Source organism: Chrysemys picta, chromosome 5 (assembly GCF_011386835.1).
Source record: "Chrysemys picta bellii isolate R12L10 chromosome 5, ASM1138683v2, whole genome shotgun sequence".
In the NCBI taxonomy this organism is placed as follows: Eukaryota; Metazoa; Chordata; order Testudines; family Emydidae; genus Chrysemys; species Chrysemys picta.
Genome location: NC_088795.1, coordinates 69,067,928 through 69,090,885, shown reverse-complemented (window position 1 = coordinate 69,090,885; position 22,958 = coordinate 69,067,928). Strand labels below are relative to the sequence as shown.

The 22,958-nt window shown below is 41.2% G+C and overlaps 1 protein-coding gene across 2 annotated transcripts in view; it reads right to left on the bottom strand.

Annotated features, from left to right (window-relative positions):
• Positions 1-22,958, bottom strand: part of TLL1 (tolloid like 1) — a 196,106-nt gene that overhangs the window by 69,609 nt on the left and 103,539 nt on the right. For both annotated transcript variants that reach the window (XM_005307446.5, XM_065596524.1), the window contains 2 exons: positions 8,886-9,064; positions 3,358-3,463 (listed from right to left, as the gene is read on the bottom strand). In XM_005307446.5, the coding sequence (XP_005307503.1) occupies positions 3,358-3,463; positions 8,886-9,064 (285 nt within the window). The remainder of the gene's footprint in view (positions 1-3,357; positions 3,464-8,885; positions 9,065-22,958) is intronic.

Genomic DNA, 22,958 nt, shown 5'->3' with positions numbered 1-22,958 from the left:
AAAAGGTTAAATGCAAAATATGAAAGAAGAAAAGAAAAAGTGAATGGAAGAGAAAAATTCCCCAAGTTGAAAAAATGGCTTAAACAGTAGCATTGATATTAGAAAATACTCTTACTTTAATGCAAACTGGCAACTAATTTTGTATTTTAAATAAATAACAACAGCCCAGAAATTTCCTATTCAAATTTAAATTAAATGGGAAAAGATGGTTGGGACCTAGTACTTGTCACACTGAAGACAGGATCTGTTGTTTGCTTAATCTGTTTTGTCTGCCTGGCAACAACATGAACAATTACACATTGCCTTGTTGTCAAATTCCTCCTCCGAAGTCCCTGTTCCGAATGAAATTTCAAGGACGTGTTAAAGGTCTGTCTTACATCCATGAAAAGCAGGGTAATTCAGAATTAAGGCTGCCAATGCATCTTTAATTCATAAAACTGTGCTAAGCTATTTCAATGTAAGGGTAGGTAGTAAGATCATTCTTCTGTTGTGTGTTAGACCCCTGAGCTATCCTTCTGCTGCTAAGACATGAATGGTGAGCCAAATTCTACTTTCTATTACAATGATATAAATCCATGCTAACTCATTTGACTTCAGCAGAATTACTCCAAATGACTCTGATGTAACAGAGAGCAAAATTAGGTATTAATCTCATCTCAGAATGTCCTTGGTTTGGTGGGTTTAAGTCTGATATTATTTAAATCTGAGTTTTTATGAGCTAATTATGTCAGTATTAAATTAATATGAGGAGCAATATGAACAAAGAAATATGTTCCATTAACATGCTACAGAGTCTGAAAACCTTTGAATTTTGATGTGATATCACTGGACTTATTAAAAATTTTGCTAGATTTTCTTTCTTATCTTTGATACTCATTTATACGTGTAGCACATACACTGAAAGCTAAAATCTTGTATTACCACTTATCAGTATTGACTGCATAATGTTGTTTCATAATACTCAGTGCTAAGGCAGAAATCCGAGCCTAGGAATAGAGGCTGCTTTTTGAAGTACACTAAACTGGCCATTTTGAATGTTTGTCCTATATCCTGCTGTCATTGCACACATAAAACTCCCCATGACATCACTGGGATTATTCCATAAAGACAGACTGCAGGAAATACGTCTATTTTAAATATTAGAAGAAACAGTTCATATTACTAACTGACCATCTGAATAACTATTTCTAGGAACAAAGTAGGATTTTGTAAAACAAAACAGCAACTGTAACAAAAAACTATGATTTTATTTTTCCACTGGCATAACCTGAAAATGACCAATCAATAGAATTTAAAATTTGGACAATAAGAAATCATTCCTCTTTTGCATTCTCCAGCACCACCTTAAAAAGGCTTATGGAAATAACAAGCCCTCGATAGTCTTAACACTTATCTATATGTTGTGGCTATTACTTCATGAAGTTTTGTGGTCTTTGTTGACCTGGTCCTGGTGGCTAAAGGAAATCCTAGTTACTAACAGATGTTAAAGTTCCACACTGAATAGGACTCCCCCTCCCCCTTATGGGCCTTAGGGGCTTCTGTAAGTGATACAAAACACTCTCTTCTGCCTAGGGGTAGAATACGATTCCCTATAGCACTCTCAGGCCTGGTCTACGCTGGGGGGTGGGGGAATCGATCTAAGTTATGCAACTTCAGCTACGTGAATAACGTAGCTGAAGTCAACGTACTTAGATCTACTCACCGTGGTGTCTTCACTGCGGTAAGTCGACTGCTGCCGCTCCCCCGTCGACTCTGCCTGCACCTCTCGCGGCGGTGGAGTACAGGAGTCGACAGGAGAGCACTCGGGGGGTCGATTTATCGCATCTAGACTAGACGCGATAAATTGACCCCCGCTGGATTGATTGCTGCCTGCCAATCCAGCGGGTAGTATAGACATACTCTTAGTTTCTGCCAGCCTGGAGCATCTGAGACTAGGATCAGAAACCAAATCCTCATTTTGTAGTCATTACAGAGCACTAAGACTATGGTTATTCTTTTCTCTTCTATAAAACTTCTTACACCACCTTCCTCAATGTAGCATTTGAGCACCTTCTAGTAGTGCATTAAACAACATCTATCATGTGTGTTTCGTTCCCACACTCATCTTCTTCCTGGAGGAGAACTGTGTGTGAAGTGTTCTGTTTTGGTAGGTTGTTTTTTTTTAAATGTACATGCTGCTATGTGCTTATATTAGAGAAGGCAGGTCAAAAAAGTGTTCCTTGCACTTATAGTGAAAAGTAGTGAGACTGATGATGGTCTTTAGTGCATGTAAGAGTTCATTCCATAGTCTTGGATCAGCCCCTGAGAAAGCTCTGTCTCCTGTATCATTGAGCTTTATCCATCCATTCATGGAACATATATGGTCTCCATCACCGTAATATCTGCATGCCTCACAATCTTAATGTATTTATCCTCATAGTACCCCGTGAAGTAGGAAAATACTATTATTCCCATTTTACAGATGGGCAACTGAGGTATACAGCAGCTACACAATTTGCCCAAGTTCACACAAAGTCTGGGATGGAGCAGGGACTTGAACCTGAATCCTCCTCCACAGACTTTAGCCTTGTGGGGTCTATTGGCATTACAATGATAACATTTATATAGGGTGGTTAGTGGCTGAGCTACAGGGTATGAAATATAATCAGCACTATGGGTGAAAGACCCTTCCCCACACTCAAACTACATAGGCAGGCTGTGCAAGGATAACCAGCAGTGGAGCAGCAATGTGGGAGCACCCAGTGTGGGAAGAATGGGATTCTTGATTGTGTGGCTCTAATGCCACTAACACCACGAACAGCACAGAATGAGCTGCGGTCTCTAGTCTAGTTCAGCCCTTTCCCATGGCCCTGGTTTTTGGGGTACATTTTCCAGACTTACATCTCACTCACTACACCCACAGAGGTACACAATTACTTAGACTTTGTGTATTGAAGTGAATTTCACTCGTAGAGAAAGGAACACATACCTAAATATTTCATGTGCTTGATTCTTCTAAATTTAATTTTTTTGCAGCATATGAGGCTTTACAAAATAATAGACAACTATTATGAAATGAGGCTTCCAGGTTATCTTTACATTAAATATAAATTAAAACAAGATTAAAGGCTGCTTTGAAATTGAATATCATGTGGGGACATTAAGCAATGTCTTTCTAAAAAATAATCAAATTATCCTACGTAGTTGGATTTAAGGAAAACCAACAAGCTGTGTTTTGACTTCTGTTGGAACACTTTCTGCTGAAGGAATATAATATTTTAAAGCTGTTCTGGAAATGCCATTGTTAAATCTATGGTTCCTAGTTTTCACACACAGGAATGGAATTAAAAGTCAAAAGGTATAACCTGAGACTCCAACCTTGAGAAGGTGTTCCTGGCATAGTGCATAATGCTGTCAAAATCATATGGTTCCCCAAGGGAGTTCACCTCTCCAGGCTCCATCTTCAGGAAGTTGTATTCCTGACCTACAAATAAGTCATAAGTAAAGTCTCAGATGAATCTTTTGATAAAGGTGGGGGAAGGGGAAAAAGAGCTACAATGCCATTCACAGAAACTCATGGATCTTAGTGAATCTAATCTTTAGAATAGTTAACTTATTTTATTAACTGGATGAAGGGAGGAAGATCCATGCACTTAGAACACCCACTACTAACTTTATTCTACTATACATATAAATTAGCTGTTTCATTCACCTATGCACCATAAGTGAATAAGAGACAGAACACCAACTTATGACAAATGTGGAGGCCACAACATTCACTAACTTAGCCATCAATGGTAGAAGAAAAAAATCCACCTCATCACAAACAGCCCAGCAGAGACTTTTTGGGACAAGGGCCACATCAGGGTGGGGAAATTGTATGCAGGGCCAGGGCAGGGGATTGGGGTGCGGGAAGGAGTGCGGGGTGTGTGGAGGGAGTGCAGTGTGCAGGGCAAAGGGATTGGGGCAGAGGAGAGGTGTAGGGTACATGAGGGGGCTCAGGGAAGGGGGTTGGGGTGCAGGAGAAATGCGGAGTGCAGGAGGGGGCTCAGGACAGGGGTGCAAGAGGGGTACTGACTGTGGGAGGGGGCTCAGGGCAGGGGGTTGGAGTGCAGGAGGGGTGCAGGGTGCGGCAGGGAGCTCAGGGCAGGGGGTTGGGGTGCACAGAGGTGCAGGGTGGAGCAGGGAGCTCAGGGCAGGGGGTTGGGGTGCAGGAAGGGGTGCGAGGTGCAGGCAGGGAGATTAGGGCAGGGAGTTGGAGGGTGGGGTGCAGGAGGGGTTCGGGCCCACGGGGGGAAATCCCGCAGGCCAGATCCCTCGGGCCAAAGTTTGCCCACCCCTGAGATAGCTGTTCAGTGGGGTTTCCTCAGGCTGGCTACCAAAGTGACTTTGCTTAAGTAGAGGCTACCCTTTCAGTCCCCTTCTACCACAACAGCTATTTGGGCCAACTTCCAACTACCCCTCCCACCCTAACCTTATGCAACTGTTTGGGACACATGTGAGAGATGCCCTGATCTGTGTAAAAAGTAGAGGCTCACTTCCAGCCCTTCCAGCAACCTCAGGTCCTGGCCCAAAGCCACTGGTCCATGTCAGTATACAAATATGCAAACTGGTCTTTGCTCAAACCCAAATCCACTGGACTCCTGCCAAAAGTTGTTACTTACATTAATGAACAATACTGGCTAAACCTCCTGGACACTAACAGAAAATCAAAAACACCCTCACTGCACATGCCAATTTCCTCTTGATGGAAATGCCTTTCTGACTCCAATTACTGAAGACTAAGCCCAAAAGGTCTGACAAGAAAGGGCATTAACAGCTTCATCTAGGAACTAGGGAGGAAGGTGGAAGCTTGCAAGGCGAAGGGCGGGTGGCCTGAGAATGGCAGTCCCAACCCAGGAGGAAGGTAAATACTGTACCCATTCACATACAGGTCTGGGTGGCAACAAGTTCTCCCTGTGACATGAATCCACCAATCACAGGCAAAGCCTGAAGGAGGACAAGGAGCAGTTACTGCACCCAACCCCTTTTAGCATACATAGGCATCCAGGATGCAGCACACAGAAGTAAGGAAGAGCATATGTGCAATGTGTGGACTCAAAGGGTAGTGGGAGAAGAGTCTGAACCTCTTTCAACCCTTCAGATTAAGAACCATGAGATGTGTCTGTTCCCTGCCAGTCCTGCTCAAAGTCCCATTCCAAGGAGTATGGTGGGAATCTTAACAGCTTCATTGCACCACACATTAAAATATTTAAATATTGCTTTAAGACCAAGAAATCATACAATGGCTTTTTCAGGGCACAAACTTTAACTCTTAGCTTACATCAGTTGCATGTAGTGCAATATTTATCACATAATGAGACTGGCTTAGTTTAAAGAGATTTTCGAAACTGCATGTTATGTTGTGCGTTTTTAAGAGCTGTGTAATTTAGATTCTTCTTTTACCCAAGCCATCTGGTAAAATAAGGCACTAAAAGCAAAATAAAACACTGCTGCACAAACACTGAGCAATTGGTTAACAAATAAAACAAAAGCACTGTGAAGATGAAAGCAGAAAAACCCCAAATACTGAAAAATAAGTTCTCTTGATTTTATCCTGTTAGGCTATTTATTTTGTAGGACTCTAAAATATCCTATATCTGTTTAATCTGTATCTTCATATTTCTTTTAAGACTTGATCCGCTATTATAATTCCATTCTGAAAATGTTTAAAAGGGATTTAAGTTGGTTAACTGTGACACCCTCTCCCACAGTGAAAATCCTAAAAAGCTAGGATATGCCAAATTATAGCACCCTTCTTAGACCACACAGGATGTTTCCACTGACAGTAACAGACTGTTTGTATCATCAAAAGGAACTCGACTCCAACTGTTAAGGAAACACTCTAAAGACTACACATCTCCCTCACAGTACAATTCAAAACTTTAATTACAACCCCATACGACCCTCACAAGCACATAACACATTGCACATGTGTCAATCCTGAATATGTGCAAAAGTTGCTGAGGATGTATTTATTATGTATGTATTATTATGCAAATATAATTAAAATTATGTACATGTGTGAAAAAGTTAGGGAGTAATCATAAGTTATCAAGTCATCAGTGCGTGAGCAATAAGGACAAAGTTAGGTAAGGTAGGGACCTTCCTTGAGCAAGCCAACATTTGCGCTTCTAGTACAAACCTTTGCTTAAGGAATATAGCCCAGATCCTCAAAGATAATTATGTGTCTAATTCCCATTTAAATCAATGGGCTTTAGGTGCCTAAATACCTTTCACAATATGGGCCCAACTCTGCTTATTACTGTGAGTAGTATAAATGATTTCAGTAGGCAGGGTTTGCTGACTGGCACAATCTGATTAGTGATTGTCAACCTATATTATAAAAGGGGATAGAAGGTGTCGGGGGGAGGCAGAGCGAGAAAGAAACTGACAATGAAAGTTTGTTCTGCCTCAACCTGTTGTCAGGAGAGGGAAACTAACAGTCTGATCTTGCTATAAGGCAAATTAAAGGATGAAATATTGCTAGTGCGTATTAGGCATAAAAGAAGTGACAACAAAATTAGATTAGAGCATAGCTGTCATCTGTTGTCTCTTGCAGAATGCTCTGCTGTTGTGACTGGAATAGCTAATAAATAAATATAACCCTTTGCTCTTGCATAGTATTTTTCATCTGTAGATCTCCACATGCTTTCCAAAGCAGCTAAGTATCATTACTTCCATTTTACAAATGATGATACTTAGGCAGAGTGAGATGAAGTGACTTGACCAAAGTCACCCAGGTCAGAGACAGAACCAAGAATAAACCCCAGGCATCCTGACTCTAAGCCCTAGCCTTTAGATTACATTGCTTCTCATGCTCAGCATGATCGCCCACATTTGATAATAAAAATGAAAATTGCTGATAAACCAATTTAAATTGCTTGTTAACTATAATCTATATTTTACCAAAAGCCATTTTTATCTCCCAGAAGTTTAAACATAATTTTGTATTTCAAACTTGTTACTGTGCCATGAAGAACTCACCTGAATTAAATATGAATAATTTGTAAAACTAAATGTATCGGCAGCAACATAGGCTTGTAGAATCAAGTACAGTATTTGCATGCTAGCAGAAGTAGCAATTTTTATCTTCTATGAGATGCTCTTCTGTCCTTGTCTCTGTTGGCCAAAATCAGCTTCTGTAGCCCAACTCTGGTTCCAACAAGAATAGGTCAGATAAGCATTGCAAAGAACATTTGATAAGAATAAAACTTTCAATGGTATGGGCCAGATTGTAAACCTGATTTGTTTATGCATTTAAATCTGGGAGTATAAATGGCTAGTCAGATAACCGCATATCAATTTGCATACCAGTATTGATTTTGTGTATACAATCATCATAACTGTGAATGCAAATTTGATGCAAAATTGCAAAGGCATATTTCCATGTCAACATGGGCTTCTGAAGTTTTGAAAATCAGGCCTTTAGCATCTAAAACATCAACTTTGAAATACAGAGTCTCTGGAATCATAGGTTTATATCGTGACAAGATAATCTCAACCTCCCTACTTCACAATTAGGTAAATTTACTATCATACAAGTCACTTTTAAGGAGCAGGGTTGTCAAGCAGGGGCCTCCTACTTCTTCCACCTGGAGTAGAGGGTTTTGCAGGATGATCATGGTACATAGTCATGTGTGTGCCACTGCAGCAGAGGGCTTTATGGACTTGAACATGTGTGTGATAGAAATGAGATCATATATTTATTTAATGAGTGGGTAGGGAGAATGCTGTCCAGCATGACTTTATTGTTGAGCAAAACAGCATTAACTATTTTATTTAGGAGTATGGGAAGTGGCCCAGTACTCATTTATTGGAGGCAGCATGAATTAAGTTAGCCAGTGTTATTTGAGTGGGCAGCATTAATTAGAAGAACTGAGTTCACCCAACAGGCCCACACCCAGTAGTATATAATCAGTAGGAGAACATATAGTAGGGGGTGTGGCTTGGTGCGGGTGAGGCTTAGGCACCAGTATAGGTCAGCATGGTGAATAGGTTTAGACTCAGGGCAAGTAAGCATTGGATGGAGCTGGTCGGAAAGGTTCTCCTCCACAGAAAATGTTGACTTTTCATTGAAAAACCAAACATTTTCTGACTGAAAACAGAAAACTTTTGATTTTTGATGGAAACGCAAATGTTTCCACATAAAGCAGACACTTGTCACAAAAAAATAGAAGAACAGGAGTACTTGTGGCACCTTAGAGACTAACAAATTTATTAGAGCATAAGCTTTCGTGGACTACAGCCCACTTCTTCGGATGCATAAATTTGTTAGTCTCTAAGGTGCCACAAGTACTCCTGTTCTTCTTTTTGCGGATACAGACTAACACGGCTGTTACTCTGAAACCTCACAAAAAAATGTTACTTAGAGAAAAACTAAATTTTCTGTCAAAAACAGTTTCTGTTAGTGTTTAGTTCATTTTCCAAGCCTTGTCACAATTTTACTTATCTTTACCATGAAACCACAGTCCTGCCTCCACTGTATGAACATGAAAGGTCCCACGGCTCTTTTCATAAGACTAATGGTTTTCCCTGGAGTCCCTCCAGGTTGTTTAACTGGCTGTCTATTTGGCTGTTTCTCTCCACTCCAGACATGATTACACTTTAGTGGTACTGTATACACAGTATATAGTTTGAATCATTTTGGGATCCCTCCAGATAAAAAGAATGGTGTAAATGTAAAAATGTTAATTTTGGCTAGTTTATTAGAATGTTGAATTTTCTAAGAATACTCAAAATCTCAATTGTAATTATTTTAATTGAAAAGACTCATTTAAAAAGTGTAAAAATTGTTACAATCTTCAATAGAACAAAAATAAACAGTGAAATAATATAACCTAAGAACCCTTATCAAATTGTCTCACCTGGCTGGATGTTTTCTCTAATGATGGTTACATGGTCATCTCGGTCTGGTCGTGTGTGTTCATGCCAAAAGCCTATCACATGCCCTAGCTCATGAACAACAATTCCAAATTTATCACAGTTCTTGCCAATAGATATAGCCTGAGGACCATTCCCCCTTCGACCCACATAAGAACAGCACCTGTAATCAAAATATCAATAGAGATTAAGACTTTCAAGAAAACAACTTAAAAATAAAATTTTGCTAAAGGGTAATTTTAAAAAAATCTATACAGTACATTATACGACAGTGCTACAACACGCTGAAGTTAGTATTTACAGTAGTTAATACAGAGTATTATTATATATAACTATTAGAATGAATTTCTTTATCCAAGGTGCCAGTTGTGACCTAATGGACTGTTATTTGTGTCCTTGGAGTCACTCTGAAAAACAAAGGAGATTTGTACACCAAAACAAATAAAATAAAATGACTGTGATTAAAATCAGTCTTTTTTGCGGTGTTGTGCTGCTTCTGTGCTGTCTTTCACATAAGAGTAGCACATATAACACCACTAGGTGTGCAGGGGAAGTGATTGGCCCTCTACTGCTCTGCTTGGGAGTGGAGCATCTACTGCAGTCATCTCTGGATCATTAGGAAGTTCTGTCATCAGCTTTTTCAAATTCCTCTCCCACATTCCCTGAATAAGGATCCATTAAGAAACATCTTCCCCCCCCTCCCCAGTAGAAGAGACAGTACACACCAAAAACCCTTCACCTCTTCATGCTTTCTGGCTTGGAGAGAGAGGTTGCCCTCTCTCAAGAAAGAATGGATGGGGAATGTTCCACTTCAGTATGCAAAGAGCAAAACCTATTTTAAAGTCTAAAAATGCTTTCTATGACAAATAAATAAAAAATAAAAAAAGAATAAAAGTAAAGTCTCCATGACTAACCATACTGGACTTGAATCTTCTCTCAGGTAGTCTCCTCTCAATAGTAAAACACTAGTTTTCATACCACTGTAACTCCATTGATTACACTGGGACTATTCATATGCTTAAAATTAATCATGCACATAAGTGCTTTGATGGGTTGGTGCCTAAATCACATCAGAAACTGAATTAGAAAACTATTGTGTCTACATCTATTTCCCCAAACCTTTCACCAGGCCCCACAGACTTGTGTCTCCATAAAATCCCACAACTCTAAAAACACGCAACGACTCACCCTCTATAGCATTCCTGTTGTATTTCTGACTCAGTCCAGAATCACCAAATGGTCTGAGGCCAAAGTTTTGTTTCTAATAAGAACACAAAAGCTATGAGTTTGGTTCCAATACCTTAACCTTTCAACCAGACTTTCATAGCTGGGAAGGCCAGGAGCAGGGGAAAGTGGAGAAGAAGCAGCAGGGAGCAGGGGGTAGATTCCTGCTGTGTCTATCTCTGTTGTACTTCTTACCAACACTCGTCCAGATTTCATAATCACTCAACTCTGGTTGGCTAGTAGGTAAATCTTTCCTATTTAATCTGAAAATTCACGCTACTTCATTAATTATGGTTGCAGGGTTTTAGAAATGTTAAATGTTAACGATACCATAACCCTTTTAAGATTTACCTAACATCTGTTAACTCACAGAAGAAAGCACAGAAGAAAGATGAATACTTTGTAGATAACCCTGAAATGGAGTGAATGAGGTTTAGAATCCCAGGATACTCCTATGCTTGAGTAAACAGGAATGCCATCTCTCCTCCTCCCCCGCAAGATTTTTCTGGGTGTATGTGACAGATAATGTGGCCTACAAAAGTAATCTTTCCATACTGGGAGATTGTAGTCCAGAAATAAATGGTCCACTTGTTCTCCCTCTCCCTTTTTCTTGGATAAGAGTCTTCAACCTGAAGAGTTATATTTTTCTGAGGGAGTGGTAAAAAAAAAAGCCAGCTTCACAATTGCTCTCATTTTTCATTCCTGTTTTTCTGTGCTTTCATGATTCCAATGTAATCTAATGGAGCTGGTATGCCCTTTTCAGCATCCATACTCAGCATTCTTCTGAGATGTCTGCTCTTTTGGAAGGGCTTGAAAAATGTAGTCTGCTCACTAGGACAGGAAAAGGAAAGAATACAGATTAGAGCAAAACCTATAGGGATGGAGAGATAATTGGGATCAAATGGTTGGCTGAGATTTCTGACGCCCATCTATCTCTATCATTTTATCTACTGTGTACAATATAGCAAAAATAATAAGAATATGACTCCATCACAAGCTCTTTAATGACCTTAAAATAATAATAATAAAAATAGAATCCTAAAAAAAGTGAAAACATGGATGAATTGCTAAGGAGCAGTTCAGAGGAACAGCACAAAGATGTAGAGACAAATCAGAAAAGCTAAGGCACAAAATGAATTACACCTAGCAAGGAAGCAAGAAGAGAGAAGAGGTACCAGCATAATGTAAGCACCTCCTCTCTGTAACCCTCAAGTGATCTATACACCATATTTCAAAATGCAATCTAAGGAAAAAATAAACTAAAAATAATTAACAGTTTAACCAAGATGGTACCATATTACTGCCAGAGCTCTGTTACTGGAGGGTTACATGACTCTGTTAACTCAATTGCAGACGAGCCTCAACAATGGGTAACTGAGACTGCATATTTAGGGGGAAAACATTTTTTAAATATAATAAAACATATGGATTGGCTATTTTAGTTTGAGCCAATTCCCTTGTATTTACAAAGAAGGCAATAGCGCCTTCAGTCAGTATTATACCAGCCTATTTTGAGTCTTATATCCCACCATCAATTACTTTTTCAAATCATGAGGCAATAGCATAGTCCAATAAAATTCAACCACAGTCAATACTCTTCACTGTTTTGTTTTCTTCTTCTTCTTCTTCTTCTTCATTCTGTCTCCAACAGGAACATAGAACCTTTCAAGATTCTGCTCTATTAGTTTCGAAAGTTAGGCAATGTGATTTGAAAAAAACCCAAAACATCGGTAACAGCACATAAAAATCACATAAAATGTTTGAGATGTAAAACAAATACTAATTATTTGCCTTTGAATAACAGTAGTGTAAAATATTGTCCTAGGGACCTTTGGGTTTTATATCACAAAATGAGGTAGCTTTTTATAGTATATTCCTTGATTTTGTGAAATTTTACTGCTATTCCCACTAAAGCAAGACAATGTGGCCAAGATTTTCAAAAGTAAATAGTAATTTTGGGTGCTCAATTTGAGATACTTTAAAGGTGTCCTGGTTTCAGAAGGTAAATGGACAGGCCTTTCTGAAAATCAGGCCCCTTCAGGTGTCTCAAGTTCAGTAACCAAATTATGTTAAAAAGAGTATCAGCCTATTTTTAAAAAATCAGCTGATTATGGCAATTTCTTAACTTTGATTACTAAATGGAGTTCAAACACGTCACACAGATTGCAGGCAAGCTCTTTGATTATCTTTTTCTACTTCAAAGGAGAACAGCAGTCAACAGTAAACACTGAGTCTTAAAATAACAGTAGTAGTCTAGAATACGGGAGGGTAGGGGTGTCATTAGGATTTACTGCATCGAGTGCCCTGCCATGCACACATCAGATTCATCCAATTAAGTTACAACATTCTGATCACTCAAACAACAAAATGGAGTCAAAGGGTCAAGAATATTAAAAAAGTGATACATCAAAAGGCACTGATTTGCAATACCTTTGTTGTGACCACATATTTAGGTGTGCTTGGCACAAGGCCCAGGCGTCTCTCTGCAGTATGAGCACTTGTCATCCTTCTCAAACTCAGCCAACAGGCAGACTTTAAAGCTTCTGATCTCTTTAATCTTTATTGCATCAGACAGCAGTTGAAGATGGTAACTATTTATGAATCTCTAATTCCAGTAATCAGTCTAGCTGATCAATAATGGTGAGCAAAGAGAAACAACTGGCAGAGAGAAAGTGCAGTGATTACTACCACTATTCTTTGAAAAAATAAGGGCCTTTTGAGCCTCACAGAGCTGCCATAAAATGTGTCTTAAAATTGATGAGTGGGAAGGGGAAACCTGTGGGATCTTAGTCTCAGTTTTTTGGCGGGTTAAACAGCTGCACACTACAGAACATGATACTTTAAAGCACCCTATTGAATGATAATAGCAGTTCACCATGACATTAACTGCATGGTGCTGTGGATGAAAATGATGCAGAACTCCACAAACCCACTAGGATTACACCCTTTGCTCTGGTTACATAGAGAGGAAAACAATCTGTAATTCACAAAAGAGAACTCAATATGAAGCAATATTGTTAATCACTTTACTGGTCAAAGCACACCCCTTCCATTCACAGTCCAAAATGCCTCTAGGTAAAGTGGAAATTAGATTGGCACTTGTATAGAAATAAAGTTAGCAATAGTGGTCTGCCTTGGACATTTTCATCAGGAATAAAATTGTAAGGAAAATTATTGTTGGTAGTTTTCTTCCCCCTTCAAATATAATGCTTGGTAAAAGTCTTGTAGTCAAAATCACATTATTTTCCTTACATTCATTTTGGTCTATATTTATATGCAATTTTTTGTTCCATTTGTTTGTTCCAACTCATTTATTCCCAGACTAGGCTTTAAAATGGCACATGAATAGAGAAGGCCAAATAGTTGTTCTGATTTGATGAATTTATCCCCTTTTGGTTCCTTTCCACAAATTGTCCACAAATAGATCATGATTTTTACTGATTTGTTTGATATTCAAAACTATTCTGTGATAGTTTACTAGACATAATTTCAGCTTGCTGAATGTTTGCAAACTGTGTAGAGTGGGCATTCATTCGATTACTCAATATTCAGAAATGCCAGCCACACTCCTCAACTGGTGGGGGAACTTGATGCTCCTGGCAGAGAAGGACAGCCCCAGCAGGGAGGGAGGGAGTCACTCACCGAGGAACACGAGGTAATTCCTCCTCACCATCCTTGGAGTCTCTGGCACCCATTGGGCAGTTAGGCGGGGTGGAGGGGGAAAGAGTGCTATTTGGCCAGCATTCCCAAGCTCAGAAGATTTAACTTGGAGCAGGTGCCTGCACTTCAGCTCTGTTCCAGCAGAGAAAGGGTTACTTACCATTCCAGCAGCAGCAGCTGCTGCCAATAGTATGCAGAGGAAGACAGGTAAGAATTATCCCTTCCCCCCAGCATGGAAGTTCTGACCGCTATTGGAGCAGGAGCCCCCTTAGGGAGGGATTCCATGCTGGTTTCCCTGCTCAAGGGCAGGGAGGCTCAGAACTGCATGGGGAAGCTGATGGGCAGCTGGGTTCCAAGGTGGTGCAGCCCAGGTTGAGCCTGCAACTGTGGCAACGCACACACATCCCTGCTTGAGGGGGTTTGAGGGAAACAGTAGGTCATACGATGTCACTAAGGCAGCTGCAAAGGGCCCTGTGTCCTTGGGCAGCCCTGCCAGGGCCAGGTCTGTGGCAACTGCTCCCCCACAACCTGCTCATGGCAGGGAAGACCCTGGGTGTGCTGTGGCTGCTGCAGGAGGACAATGCTCCTTGTGTCTGGTTATGCCCCCTCCCTTCCTACTATGGGTGGTGGAAGGGGAAGGGCTCATGGGGCTTCAGCCAAAGGTATGGCCAGCAGGTCTGCGGGTGCCCAATCCAGGAGCCACTCTGAAGGAGTCAGGCAGAATGCTTGGTCCCTTTCTCCACCCCCACCCCTCCGAGTGAGGTGGTGGGGTTGGGGTGTAGGTAGTAGGGGTGTCCTTGGACATGCATTGGAGCAACCCAGCCTGGGCTTACTGGAGGCTGTGGAGGAGGGTGAGGGTTCATTCTTCAGCAAAGTTGCCTGAATTGTTGGCCTTGGATTGCCATTCCAGGGGGAAGGATCTGCTCAGTCTTCACAGGAGTGAAGATAACTGACGCAGATAATGGCTTGAAGATAACTGATGCATATAATGAGTCAGGGAATGAGAACAGGTGGGCAGGACTTTGGTGGTGGTGGGTCAGAGGAGTGCATTCCTCTCGGATGGGATCCTGAATCCTTTATACAGGAGGTCCATGGGTCCATGGGAAAGTGAGGGTCCAAGCCTCAGGAAGGTGGACGAGGAGTAGGTAAACATCCTGGGGCCTCCACTTTGCCCCCATAACCCACCAAGAGTCCATCAGGGATACAGCAGTAGGGCTTACCAGCAGCCGGCACATAGCAAAAGAAGGGATTGCAGCCCTTGGCACTCAGGTGCAAGGGTATCTGCCTACGTCACTCTTCCCTCTGACACCCCTTCTCATGGGATGGGAGGGGTAAACCTATTGAAACCATTGGCATTGTGGCCCATAGGCTGGGCAGCTTTCCTGAGAAGGATGGGCCCCTCTCAGATGAGGGTGTAATGATGTCACAGGTTTGGAGCGGGACTGATATTCCACAAAGGTATACAGAGCAGTCAGGGAGGGCCCCCCCACAATTGGTCAGCAGCATTCTTAACGAGACATAAGTGGAAGAGAGGGCAGGTAAAGGCCCTTGATCTTATCAGAGATCCAATCGGCCCCTTGGGACTCATCTCTCTAAAGAGGTTAAGGTAAACATTTGGAAGGGAGAGTTTGTGGATTTATTTACCTTGCAGTTTATGGAAGAGCAGACCGAGGAATGGGAAAAAGGACAGAAAAGACTAGGACAAATCCCACAGATCTAAGGCGCCTCAAACTCTTGAGAACTGGACCACGGACTTTCACATTCATGTAGGTATAATTTGTGTGAGGAACCCCGAGAGATGTATTTCCTTGTTCAAGTCTGAGGACTTAATAGAGAGAGCATACACAACATACAGTGGGGAATTTAAACAGTGGACAGCAGAGGAACCTGAATTACCCTGGGGTAAAATAGACCAGGAATTTTGTCTAGAGTGTCAAATATCAGAGGGTTAGCCATGTTAGTCTGGATCTGTAAAAAGCAACGAAGAGTCCTGTGGCACCTTATAGACTAACAGACGTATTGGAGCATAAGCTTTCATGGGTGAATACCCACTTCGTCAGATGCTCCAATACATCTGTTAGTCTATAAGGTGCCACAGGACTCTTTGTCTAGAGTGTATGACTCCTTATCACCCCATCCAGCTGACATTCACAGAGGGTTGCCAGTGCCAAAACCTCGGTTTCAAACTGCAGATTTAAAAGTGAATGTATGCTTTGCATTTAACAATGGGAAATATTTTTGCTCTCAATACTAGTGCAGACACCACTGTAGGAGGCAGGATGGGGGTCAGCAAAGCACCCTCTCCTGTTATAGGGGTAAAAGGCAGTTCCAAGAGAGTGGTAGGAAAGGGAGTCCACAAGGATCCAGTGTTTTGGGAGGTGCTACAGGGGAGGCAGTAACCATGGAAAAAGGTTTCTTCTCCAATTAAGGTACAGGTGTTAGGGAATTGGTTATGGGCTACCCCAAGAAAAAAGAAACAGCTTATTTATGTAATGGATTTTCAGCTATTTTTCAAATCCAATACATGAGGGAGTGAGATGCCATCCTAAGCAGAGAATTTGAAGTCTGTTAAAGGCTTTGAGCATATAATGACTGTGAAGTTCGCCATTTAAGTGACAGCAGGGACAATACCTTGTGTGGGTTTCAGTTTGAAAGCCATTATTTTGATAAAGCCATGCCCATTGGGTGCTCTGTGTCATGTACCACTTTCAAAAGATTCAGCTCCATGTTGGAGTGGGCAACTGTGCGGGAGTATAGCATGTGTTATAGGGTGCACTAGGTTGAACTTATTTGCAGGTAGGGTAGATTAGGGAAAGGCAACTATGAGTACTTGCTCAAGGCATTCTAGAACTTGCCGAGTGCCCAAAGGTCCCCCTCGCCATGGAGAAAATAGAAGGCCCTGCTCAACCTTTAAACATACCTGGGCTTAGAACTGGACACAGTTCAGGGTGTTTCTAAGGTTACCTGTAGAGAAGGGCTCTGACGTGGACTCTCAAAGGGGTAAAGAAAATTGCATTGCAGGAACAAGTAGTCAGGGGGCACCTAAAGTTCATGTGGGTGGTGGCTCCTAGTCAGGCATTCTGCACGCATCTGGCATCAGGTTCTTCTGGATTGTACAACCCCCACCACTGTCAGAATGACAGGGGAAATGAAAGGAGATTTTAAAGTGTGAGTAAGATTTCTGGAGGAGTTTAATGGGATTTCAATATGACATTTGGACTGGTTGCTCGAGACTGAACTGCAGATACAATCTGACATCTTGGGAGGCATAGGTTTACTGTCAAGGAAGGTGGTGTGCACATTACAAGAGACATTACCTTGCTCAAGTTTTTCCTATACTGCTGGCAGTCACTATTTGGGGAGAAAGCTTTTAAAATAGAAAGTGCGTTTCTGGTGCAAAAAACAATCAGTGGTCCATATTGTAAATATACAGTTGGCTAAGACTGCTCAGGTAATGAAGCTGGTGAGGGCCTTCATTTTACACCTGAGCCTGAATGTCTACACCGCCATTAAACAGCCCCTTAGCCCAAGCCTTGTGAGCCCTCGTCAGCTGACATGGGCAAGCTGTGGGTGTATAACTGCAATATAGACATACCCGCAGGGCCTATTAGCCAGCCTTACAGAATTCATGGCATTTAGGGCTCAAGCAGGGCTTCATCATGGGTGACCCATACCTACACACCAGATGGTGCAATATGGGGTGTCTCTGACCCATTGCAGGTTGGCTCTCTCCCCTGTATCTGGTGAGATAGCAGGCCTGTCCTACTCAGGTAGGCTGGTGGGTTTCCCAGACCCAGGCAGGCATTTTTTACTACAGAAGCTCTTAGAAGGGTGGTACAGGAGGGGTTGGCACTAGAGGGACAACATTACCTATAACAGTGAAAACCCAGTCTTAAAGGCTTTAGGATGGGTCTGCAGCTACGAGAGGGAGGCCATTTTTTTTTAGGATGGCATTCATTTTTGCCCTCTTTGGCACTTTCAGAGTGAGGGAACTAGTGCTTTTGGCAACTGTGGGAAGGTTCCAGCGAGCATTGAATTTAGCAGATGTACGACAATTGAGAGGAACAGTGTCCCGGCAGTTAAGGTCCTCAAAAAGACCAGAAGGGAATATGTGGTGTTGAAAGAATGTTCGGATGAACATTTGTACCCTGTAAAGGCAGTGAAAGCCTTACTAAAAATCCAGAGCCTGCAGCCGTCCATACATGGCGATAGCAGCTTCCTAACAAGATACCAATTTCCTGCGGTACTGAGAAAAAACCTTGCGCTACTGTGTTCTTGACCTCAGTATATTTGGCATTCATTCTTTCAGGATTGGGACAGTGACATCAACAGCTGCAGGGGTTTTGGTCCATGGAAAGTAAAGGTGATAGGGCACAGGAAATCAAGGTGTTACAGGACGTATGTCCACACCAAGGAAAAGATGGCAGGGAACAGTAAAAAGTAACTAACCCCATGAGCTTTTTTGTTTCAGAGGATATCCAGAGCATACTTAATATTCAGATTTGAAGCACACTGTAGAAGAGGGCAGCCAGGATGGCGGGCAGATCTCAGCTAGGCTTCAGGTCCGAAGCTGTTTGCATCCAGTGGTTCGGCAGAAGAGGCATGCAGTGGGATCAGCTCATGCCACTTCTGCTCTCATTGTTGAGCAAAGCAGACCCCCTCACATGCTGGCTATTCACCTCAGGAAGAATAATCTTGAGGGCTGCACAGGAGTCAATTTAAGGGATAGAATCCAGAGGGATGTTAGCTTGATTAGGCAATTGTGGCTAGTGGTTATGTTAGTATGGTCAGAAACGCTCACAAGATGGGTTTGGTAGAGAGCTGCAGATCAGCCTGTGTGGACAAGACAAGGAAGAAAGTGAATAGAGACGTCACTAGGATATTCCTGGAGACAGGGAGTTCAGTGATACAGCATAGGGATATCTATTACAAAAGGCCTGGATTTTTCAGGGATTATGTGCACATATGTCAGATGGAGGCACTGACAAATGGTTGTGGAATGTGAGGGCCTGGATTGGGCAGTAGTTGGGGGAGGAGAGGTGGGGATCAAGATGGCACTCCCTGTTCCCAGTGGGGTTAAAGGATAAAATGAACAGTTCCTAGAGGTAAAAACCTGGGATTTTGGTGATGGACCTTTGGCTTACAGGATATGGTCAGACTTTGTGGAGGTCCCCACCCTTCTGCACCCTCTGTCCCGCTCACAGTGAGCTGAGTCCTGGGAGGTAGACTGAGGAGAGACTACCCTGAGTTATGGGTCCTATAGTAGGAGTGCTGTAACACCTGCCTGGTATAGGAGAGTATGGGTGATGGGTGGGTAGAGCCCCTCCCGTGTTACAGTCTGCCAAGTAAAATCCATCAAATCCCCAAAATCCCCACCCTCCCCCAACACTACTTACCCAGCTCTACTCGTGATTATGACTTGAAGGGTTATGAAGGGCAAACGACCAGAGCTTCACTATGACCTACCTTCAGCAGCAGATTTTTTTTCTTCATGCATGACTGTGGTAGTCATTACTAACATTAGAGACCTTTTAATATGATTATTTTAATATAAATATTACTTTTTTGAACTCCATGAAAGAACTGTATAGCCTGTTTAAATAGCCAGTCATTTCTACATGCAAGAAATAAAGCTACTAAAACAAAACATTAAAGCATAAGTATATTTTTAAAGACAGAATATAACTTTTATCCATTTTTTAAAAATCCAGTCTGTAGTGTGTAGCATGTAAACATGGCATTTTGTTAATACAGCTTCTGACCATTTAGAAGCTGTACAGATTAGAGCATATGGAACATGATATGAAAGATATGAGTTTTCTTTACTTCAGACAACTTTGTCAAAGACCCATACTGAAGGAAATCAACAGTGATTGTCCTAAATCACATGAAGTCTGTCATAAGAAAGTAGTTAGGTGTGCAGGTAAATAACCAAAATTGCTACAAAGATCAAAGGCATGTTGCAGTGTGAAAACAATGTGACTTATTGTTCCTCTTCAGACTCACTACATACAAAACAGACTTGCTCTTTTTCTCAGTAATATTTATTGTGAGCATGAGATTAAGTGCCACTTGGAAAAGCTGAGCCCTTTTTTGGCTTCCCATACAGCATAATATAGTGACTGAATCTCCAAGCAGTTTCCACATACCACCCAGGAACCATAAGCAGCAATTCTTTAAAGAATATTACAGATTGTAATTACCAACTAGCGGTTTACACAACATCACACTCTTGCAACCTGTTTAGAGATGAAAATGTTACATGCCACAATCAAATAACTACATCCATATTTATTACCAGTGGACAAGAATAACAATGTACATTGCTTTGGTAACATAATCATAAACCCTATACTAAAAATCCTTATTTTCCAATGCTCATACTGCAATTAGAGGGTGCAAATGACCACCATCCACTAACTATGGAATTTCAGCTCACCAGTGTTTGCCTTTTCAACTGTAATAGATGATGAAACAATACCTGGTCCCATCTCAAACAAGGTGTTAATTAAATGAGACATGATGAGGACAAACCACAGTTCAAAACAGAACCTAATAAAATGAATAATATGAGTAGAGGAAATTGCTACAAGCCTTCTGACGAGGAGTTACCTGATCCATAGGTAATCAAAACCAAAAAGGTTGTGAATGGGCAAACAGTAATGGAAGCTTTGAATTACCCAGCTATTAAAAAATAAAGAACATAAATGGAGATGAAGTTGAGGAGCTTCTAAGTAATAATTATGAGAGTACGATTTTTATTTTATTTTAATAAAAGTGAGCAAAAAAAAAAATATGGATGATGAATATCCACAAAGTACATTTTGAAGAAAGTGAAACAATGGTGGGAAGTGGTGGATGATAAGTGGGATAAAGGGAAAGGGCTAAAAAGAAAATTGCGTGTATTAACAAATTCATATATGGCCATACACTATTAGCATTAATTACAACATAAAAAACAAAGGCCAATATGGAGAAGCAGAAGATGCAAAGAGTAATCAAAAGTGGGAAATGAAACAATGCAGTTTTCTTCCCTTTGATACAATCTCTCACTTGGTAACTGTACCCTTTATGTTAGTGATCATATTGCTCATAATGATATGCCATCTCAAAAAATTCTGAGCTGAATTTCAGAGATTCTGAGGAACTGCAGTTCCCACAGAAATCAATGCTCACTACTTCTGAAAACCAGGCCAGTTATGATTAAACAGAGATTAGAGAAGCAATGGATCAGTTGATGTGTATATAAATTTAAGATTAGCATAGCAGAATACTATACCTCAATATATAAGTTATCATTTTTCTGTTTGTTTCCTTGTGAAATTCACTATAATGCCATTTTGGGAAGATACTACAGATTTTCTAAAGAGGAAGGATCAGACTCAGAAATAGCTCAGCACTTCGGCCCAAAGACTGCCCTTTGTGAAATAAGAAGGAACACATTCAGATATGCCATAAGAAATCTCTATAAAAATATATGCAAAAACAAATTCAACTACCATTTTTATGGAGATGACATACAGATCTATGTGTCTACTCCAGACCTGTCTCCTTCCATCCAAACCAAAAGCTCAGCCTGTCTCTCTGACATCTCCTCATGGATGTCTAACCACTAGCTCAAGATCAACATGCTAAATCAGAGCTCTTAATTTTCCCTTCCCCCAAGCTCCTCCTGCTACCTCCCTTCTTGATTACTGTGGACAACAGCACCATCCTGCCTGTCACTAGGGTCATCACCTGGGTATTATCTTTGACTTAGACCTCTCTCTCTAGGTCCTCATATCCAGGCTATGTCTAAATTTTGCCAATTCTTTATGCATAACATCTCTAAAATACAGCCTTTCCTATCCATCCACACAGCAAAAACTCATTCAGGCTCTCATCCGCTCTCATCTTGACTACTGCAATATCCTTCTCTCTGGCCTTCAAAAATGTCATCTTGCCCCACTCATTCAGAATACAGTATTTTCCTAGCCCCTTGCTTTGACCATCTTCTGTTGGCTCACCCTCCTCTATTGCATCAAAAATTAGCTACTTGTCTTCACTTTCAAGGCCCTTCATGGCCTATCCACACCGTACCTATCATCTCTCATTCACCGTAAGATGTCAACCATCACCTCTGAACATCCCATGATAACAATGTCAATCACCCACTTGTTACATTTCCAAACAAGCACTTTTGTGCTTTGTCTCCTTCTGCTCCCCATGTTCGGAGGAGCACCCTGTAATCATCTGCAAATACTCATTCAAAAAAAATTCTTCTTAATACTCTCCTTTGCCTACAAAAATTTTCACAACGGGTCACTGGTGATAACAATTTGCTGAGAAATCAACACAGCAGCGTGCCATGAGAAAGAACCAAGATAAGTTCCCGATGTGTCAGTCCTGGAGTGGAGAGTGAATACAAATGGCTTGGTGTCTCTTTTGACTCAATCCTTTCCATAGAAAATCCTGTGCCAGACATAGTACCAAAGTTGTTTGTGCATACCAGACCTTATTTATCCAAAGAGTCTATGCTCTTATTTATTTGGCGAGGTGACAACCTTACTGAAGTAACTTACGCTTCAGAAACATAAGAATAATTAATTGTCATTTTCTCCTAGCAAAGCTTCTTCAGCACTTTTAGATAGCTCAGAATGCAGCAGCACTTTTGCTCATTCATTTAAATAATTGTAGGCATGTAACACTCTCCCTGCATTCTTTATAATTATCTGCTGATACAATTACAGATTAGCTCTTAGCTCCATTTCCAACAGTACTACGTTAACATGGACTAGGGAACTTTCAGTGCACACCACCAGGATCTACGTGATCAGTTAGTGGACAATGAGCTAGTGTGCATTAAAATTTACACCCCAGATGGTGCAGACTAAGGCACCATGTAGACAAGCCCTAAGTATAAGACAAAAGACAACAGATGAATAAGGACAGATGGAGATTACAAGAAAACAATAAGACAATATTGGTCAGCCTGATACGCTGTGTCTCAGCACACCAGCAGCCTAACTGTTGTCTTCTTTTTTCTTTTTGTAGGCACCACATCAAAGGATCATTTTAAGGATGATGAGTTAATTTGCAGGTGTTTACAGGGGTAATCAGCCCCAGGTGAAGTTAATATGGCATATGCAGTAGGGTCATTGACTGATTTGTAAAATCAAGAATTCTTGTTCAGA